The sequence below is a fragment of the Nicotiana attenuata genome, chromosome 3 (genome assembly GCF_001879085.1).
Source record: "Nicotiana attenuata strain UT chromosome 3, NIATTr2, whole genome shotgun sequence".
Lineage (NCBI taxonomy): Eukaryota > Viridiplantae > Streptophyta > Magnoliopsida > Solanales > Solanaceae > Nicotiana > Nicotiana attenuata.
In genome coordinates, this window is record NC_031991.1 from 41,222,810 (window position 1) to 41,229,179 (window position 6,370).

Consider the following 6,370-nt stretch of genomic DNA (forward strand, 5'->3'; position numbering starts at 1 on the left):
CTTTTATTAATATAAGAATGTCTTCACTTTGCCTTCAATTTGTGTTGAACTCCATTCTGCTTTTGTTTGTGCATAAAAAAGATGTATGACTCTAACGATTGGTCTGAATACCGTATCCGGAATATAACAATAATAAACCCTTGGGTTTTTAATTTAATTTGTACGATGCTTATCGAAGTTCTTTGTTGTCCCTATGACTGAGCTCTGATTGATCTGATGCGAATTTAGGTCACCGGGACTTCTGAGCCCAACTTGAGTGAGGGATGGGTCTCGATTTTTTGAAATAAATCTAGCCCTTTTTAGGCCTTGTCGGCTGTCCTCGAGTGAGAATTTTCTCGAACTCAAGTAGCCTTTGGATTCAGTAGTTGGGTGAACATTTGCTGTATCATCTAAAAACAAAGATAGCCCTAAGGCCTTTACAACCAGTCCTCGAGTGGGAGCCCGCTTCGAACTCAGGTAACCTCGAGCTGAGCGAACGTTGCTCAGAACTTAAAATAAAGACAACCCTGGGGCATTATAGACAGCCCCTTGGGCTAACATATTTGGGTGAGCTTCTCTTGGAACTTGAGATAAAGATAGCCCAGGGGCTTTATTAATAGTCCCCAAATGAGAACTAGCTCGAACTCGGGGGGCCCTTTGGCCAAAATAATCGAACGAGCGTTTGCTCGACCTTGAGATAAAGATAGCCCTGAGGCTTTATTAATAGTCCACGAGTGAGAACTGGCTTGAACTCGGGCATCCCTTGGGCCAAAATAATCGAACGAGCGTTTGCTCGACCTTGAGATAAAGATAGCCCTGAGGCTTTATTAATAATCCCCGAGTGAGAACTGGTCGAACTCGGGCAGCCCTTGGGCCAAAATAATCGAACGAGCATTTGCTCGACCTTGAGATAAAGATAGCCTTGAGGCTTTATTAATAATCCCTGAGTGAGAACTGGCTCGAACTCGGGTGGAACTTTGGCAAAAATAATCGAACGAGTGTTTGCTCGACCTTGAGATAAAGATAGACCTGAGGCTTTATTAATAATCCCTGAGTGAGAACTGGCTCGAACTAGGGTAGCCCTTGGGCAAAAATAATCGAACGAGCGTTTGCTCGAACTTGACTCGTAGACTGTTCTTTAATAATTTTCGACAATCCTGTTACCGATGTCTGGGTCCTGACTTCAACATCATGACATAAGTGGTTGATGAGACTGAAGGGTTGCCTTTGTATGATTCCCAGAAGCATTAATTGTAGGCGGCCGATGGTCGGCCTTTTGGCTTCGTTAGCACATTCAAACGATCTTTATAAATAGACAAACCCCATAACCTTATGGATGTCATTCTCTTAGTGCTTCCAAAATTTCATTTAGCCCTTTTCAATTTCCTTGAACTTTCCCTTCTCTTTTCCAACAATATTTTCCATCTTCTTGGATTTTTCGTTTTAGAGATGGCTAAAACTTCTAAAATTGTTCCTCAAAAGGAAATGGCTTCATCTTCCTCTCGAACGACCAAATGTAAAATGGTAGTTCCTCCTAGTATCGAGAAGTGTACCCTCGGGCCTTGTAATACATCTTCTATCTTCTAGGTCGAAAACCCCTCACCTATTCCGGGATGGTGCGAACCCATGTCTCGGTATATCAGTTTAATAACTGAAATCAAGAAAGTGAAAGCCAACTGCCGTTGGGGAGAGGCGGTGCTATTAGATATTCCTTCACAAGGAGAAGACATAACCACATACAAAGCCGGTTACCTCAGTGTATACACATATCCTTTCACCTTAGGCCCGGTAGAAGCCTCTTCACCATCGATAGATCCAGTGATCCTCGATTTCTGCAGCCAATATCAGGCGACACTTGGACAAATTTATCCATCATTCTGGCGCATTGTTTATATGATTAGGTATTTCTCATGTATGGTCGAAGGGATGCCTTTTACCCTCGACCATCTAATTAGACTGTATAGCCCCTGACTTTATAGAGGTGGCCTGATTAAGCTAAAGTGTCGAGCTCCGAAGGCCTTTTTCGCTAGCATCGATGAAGAAAAGGACCGAGGGTGGATGAGTCGCTTGTCCGAGTTAGGACCTCGGACCTGATCCTTGCTGGGAGAATGCCATTCCTCGAGGAATGGAATATGAATCGTAAGTAAACACGTTTCCCTAATCGGATATCTTCTCTTGGCTTTGAATTAACTCTCTTTGATGATACAACGGTCGAGTGGTACCCCGGCGCTGTCAATGATCTCTCGGGCTAGGTCCGATGACTTGATTCAATCTGCCATATGCCGAGCGCGTGTGGCGTGATCTAGCTAAGACCCATTAGGAGGCCGAAAATCACGGTGAGCTTTTATCCCTGTTTATATTCGAGCTCCTTAGAAGAAGATACCTTTCGCTGATACTCTCGTGCTTTGTGCCGATGTAGGCCTTTGAGAGGCCGTCTTGATGAGCGAACCCCCACCTGGGGAAGCAGATGCCCCGAAGCCTGTTAAGGAGAAAAAGAGAGAAGAAATCACCAGCTGAGTCTTCGAAGCCGAAAAAGGCTAATGTTCAAAAGCTCGAGGCCGATTCAGCGGCCTTAACTCAGGAAGTGACCGAAGGTCTTTGCGCCGAGCGTGAAGAGAGCGATGACTGCCCGTTGGCACCCAGAGGGAGAAGAAGTGTTGTTGCCTTGAAGTCAGCTGAGCCGAGGGTGGCTGAGTCGGAGGCTGCCGAGGTGGTCTCGACTCGAGATAGGGGGATTGTTGAGGGGAATTCAGATGAAGTCCCCGAACCGACCAACGATCTAAGCGCATTGGGTACCGAGGGGCACCTGGTTGATGAACCTAAAGAAACCAATGATGAAGCCCCTCGAAGGGGGGAGAGGGCCCCTGTCAAACCAGTCGAGATGATCAATGCAGGTGAGCCTCACTCGTGCCTATCATTCTCTCTTGGGCGAATACGGGATGCTCGAGATATGAAAACTCCCGTCGCGGGGACATCCCTTGGAGAGAATAGTACGTTTGAAGGATATTTTGCCGGGGTTGAGGAAGGCCCTGATATCGACGCCTCATTGATCTTTGAGGAATCCGAGAAGCTTCGGCAACAGGTAATCTTGACTTTGACCGCTGTATATTGAGTTTCGATTCTTGTTTTTCCGACTCTCTTCTTTTGTGTCCTCAGGCCTTAAAGCTCTCACACCAAGCCTTTTCCAAGTCTCAAGCAGAGTTGGCTAGATGTGAGGACGAAGTTAGGAAACTCATTTCTGAGTTGGACGAGCTTAAGGCCCTTTATGCCCAAAAGGAGGGGGAGCTAGGTGACCTTCGAGCACATTTGGAGAGGATTTCTCGAGAGTGGGCCGATCTCGATGAGAAGGTAATATGACCTTCGTGGGCTTACTTTTGTGCTCTAGCCAATCAAGCGCTAAATATCTTGCTTTGACTCTTTCAGCTCAAGCAAAAAGATGACTTAATGCGGGAGGAGCTTAGAGTCAGAGATACCGAAATCCTTGGGCTGAAGCAGCGCATGGATGAGGTGTCTTCCGATAAAGAAACTCTTCGAGAGAAGCTGACCTCGGTAGAGTGCCAACTTTAAGGGGCGAGGGGAGAAATCCTCAAGTACAAAGATCTCCATTCTGAACTAGTTGTTGAGCTATCTGCAGCTAAGTCTGAGGCCGTTGAGCTCATGTCCTCATACAGAAAAGCTGCTGCTGCTGCAAATGCTCGGGCCAGGAAGGTATCCGAAGAGGCCGAGCATAAATTATCCCGAGCTTTGGAACATGCCCGATTAAGATCTAGGAGACAGACTCTAGAGGATGTATATGCAGGGGGCATCGATTTGTCTGCTGAGATCGAGAGGGTGAAGGCCCTAGAGGAAAAATTGGCAATTCTGCTTTCCTCTAATGACGGTTCAGCCAGTGGTTCGACTAGCGTCTCGGAGGATGATGAAGACTAAGATGAAGTCCCCGAGGGGGAGGAGGCCATCGATGTTCCAGGGGTCGAGGGCCAGGCCGTTGGAGGCACAATTTCCAAGGGATCTCCATCTAGTTAAGCGACCCCGGTGGTAGATTAGGTTTTCATTTGTTCCTTTTTTGTGTAAGGGCTTCAGGCGTGAGCCTCGTAAATATGACTTTGTGAAACCTTAGCATATATATATATATAAAGAATTTTTGCTTCTCATCATTTCTTGTTTTTCCTTTGCCTTTTTCGAATAAATTTCGACGGATGTCGATAACCAGTTCGATGTGCGGAACTTATGATATAAACCCCTCAGGTTTTCATGCTCGATGAGTGGTTGATAATAGTTGACCGTTTAGGTGCTTGGTCCTCGAATCAAATTTTGACTCAGGCTCATTGACCCTTAGGTTTTCAATTTATCGACCCTTAGGCTCTTTTGGCTAGCTCTTAGGCTATTACGCATTGGCCCTTAGGCTCTTTAGGCTGGCTCTTAGGCTCTTACGCATTGGCCCTTAGGCTCTTTTTGGATTGGGTCGATGAGACGTCTAATATGGCTATAGTTTTCACTCTTTTGGCCAAAGATTTGATTATGCCTTGGCATGTTTTATGTTCGTCCAACTCTTTGACAACTCAAATAAGAACCTCGATTATGAGTCGATTGTGACGATAATTGAGTACCTCGGGAGGTTATCTTGAAGGCTGATTGTTTCGAAGCCTTTTCATTGTTTGGAGCTGATATGATCGAAGCTGTTGTGTTTATGCCGAGGGTAGCCTGATTAACCGGTTCTTTTCGAGGTATTCTCGAAGTATTTGGAGGCCTTTTGTTTTATAGCGGCAGTCGGACATCTCCGAGCTGCGTTAATTCGGCCATAGCCTTTTAGTTAGACCATAGTCTTTATGTTTAGCCGTAGCCTATAGCCCCCGTGTATGGTGACCTCGGCATCTATATCGAGGGTATGCCTTTTTAGGGGTCTTACAAGTTCGGATATATAGCCTTGGCCTTAATATCGGGGGTCATGCCTTTTTTTAAGGTCTTATAAGTTTGAGCACGCCTTCTTGAGGGCTTACAGATTTGATGTTGCCTCAGTGGGCTTACGAGCTTGAAGTTTTCCTGATCAAGGTCCTACGAATTCCGAGTTTTTGATGGCCCGATGAGCTGACTGTCGAAGACAGTCCCCGAGTGTTCGAGAGTTTTTGGCTCTTGGACCATTTTACGTGATAGTAGTGAACTTCTTTGAGGTGCAAAGTGTTTTGATAAGCAAAGAGGTTTCCTCAATTACTTGATACATGCTTACACGTTTTTGTTGCTTTTAGAGGCTCGATTATACTACATGGACACAGTTCATTTAACCGTTTGGCCCAATACAACATTCTCCTATCGAGGTCCTCCTAGGCATAGTTTGATTTCTTGCAAGAGGTGACCTCCTGGGGTGATGCCCCCCCAGTATTTGAGGTTGATTGAGGAGAAACCTTGAATACTTGATGAGTTTTCCTTAGGTAGCATATAGATGTTGCCTTGTTAAAAACGTAACCGGTAAAACCCCTTCGTGATAAAAACCTGATCTAAGGGAAAAAGAGCGCAACGCATGCTTTAAAACCCAAGGTCTTCGAGCTGAGGGAGATTCAATTTCTTTCAATCGAACACCTACAGTAAGTTAGTATAAAACATAAAATAAAAAGGAGAGGGTCGTACCTTAGCAATGATGTTTGAGTCTCGCTGTGTTTCATTCTCTTGATGTGAGGACGCGGCACGGTCCTTTATTCACCCATTGGGGTGTAGCCGAGAATGTCGGTTGCGGTTGTCATTTGGCTATTTGTTTGTCTAAATGCTCCTTCGCGATGGAAGGCGTCAATACTAGTGCAATGTCGTGCACTACGAACATCTCCTTTGCTGCATGCTTCTCACCGTACACTGTTTTATCCCGTCCTTGGTTGGAAATTTCATCACTTGATGAAGGGTTGATGGCACTGCCCTCATACTGTGTATCCATGGCCTTCCAAGTAACGCGTTGTATCTCATGTCACCTTCGATGACATGAAATTTGGTATCTTGGATTGTACCGGCCACGTTGACCGGGAGGATGATCTCCCATTTCATCATCTCGCTCGCCATGTATAATCCATTGAGGAATCGGGAGGCGGGTATGATCTGGTCGAGCAGTCCTAGCTGTTCCACCACCCTCGACCTGATTATGTTGGCCGAGCTACCTGGATCCACGAGCACACGTTTGATTTGAAATTTATTCAAAAGAAAAGAAATTACCAGTGCGTCGTTATGAGGCTGAGACAAGGCCTCGATGTGCTCTTCGCTGAATGTGAGAGCATCCTCTGGTACGTAACTCCGAGTTCACTTTTCTTTGGTAATGGATATTTCAGTTTGTTTGATGATGGGTCCCTGTAGGGCGTCGATCCCTCCGATGATCAAGTGGATGACGTGCTGCGGTTCTTCTGGTTCATTCTTC

At 45.7% G+C, this 6,370-nt stretch overlaps 1 protein-coding gene across 1 annotated transcript; it reads left to right on the forward strand.

The window, feature by feature from the left end:
- LOC109224301 (inner centromere protein-like) lies at positions 2,447 to 3,906 on the forward strand. The gene is made up of 4 exons (XM_019388887.1): positions 2,447 to 3,061; positions 3,136 to 3,327; positions 3,403 to 3,528; positions 3,619 to 3,906. The coding sequence occupies exons 1-4, from the start codon at positions 2,447 to 2,449 to the stop codon at positions 3,904 to 3,906; spliced, it is 1,221 nt and encodes a 406-aa protein (XP_019244432.1).

What these genes read in the sequence shown, in the direction of transcription:
- LOC109224301 (XM_019388887.1), top strand. Translation starts at nt 2,447, where the DNA reads ATGCCCCGAAGCCTGTTAAGGAGAAAAAGAGAGAAGAAATCACCAGCT. An exon ending in CCGAGAAGCTTCGGCAACAG is followed by an intron (nt 3,062 to 3,135) that starts GTAATCTTGACT and finishes TTGTGTCCTCAG; the next exon opens with GCCTTAAAGCTCTCACACCA. An exon ending in TTCGAGAGAAGCTGACCTCG is followed by an intron (nt 3,529 to 3,618) that starts GTAGAGTGCCAA and finishes TCTGCAGCTAAG; the next exon opens with TCTGAGGCCGTTGAGCTCAT.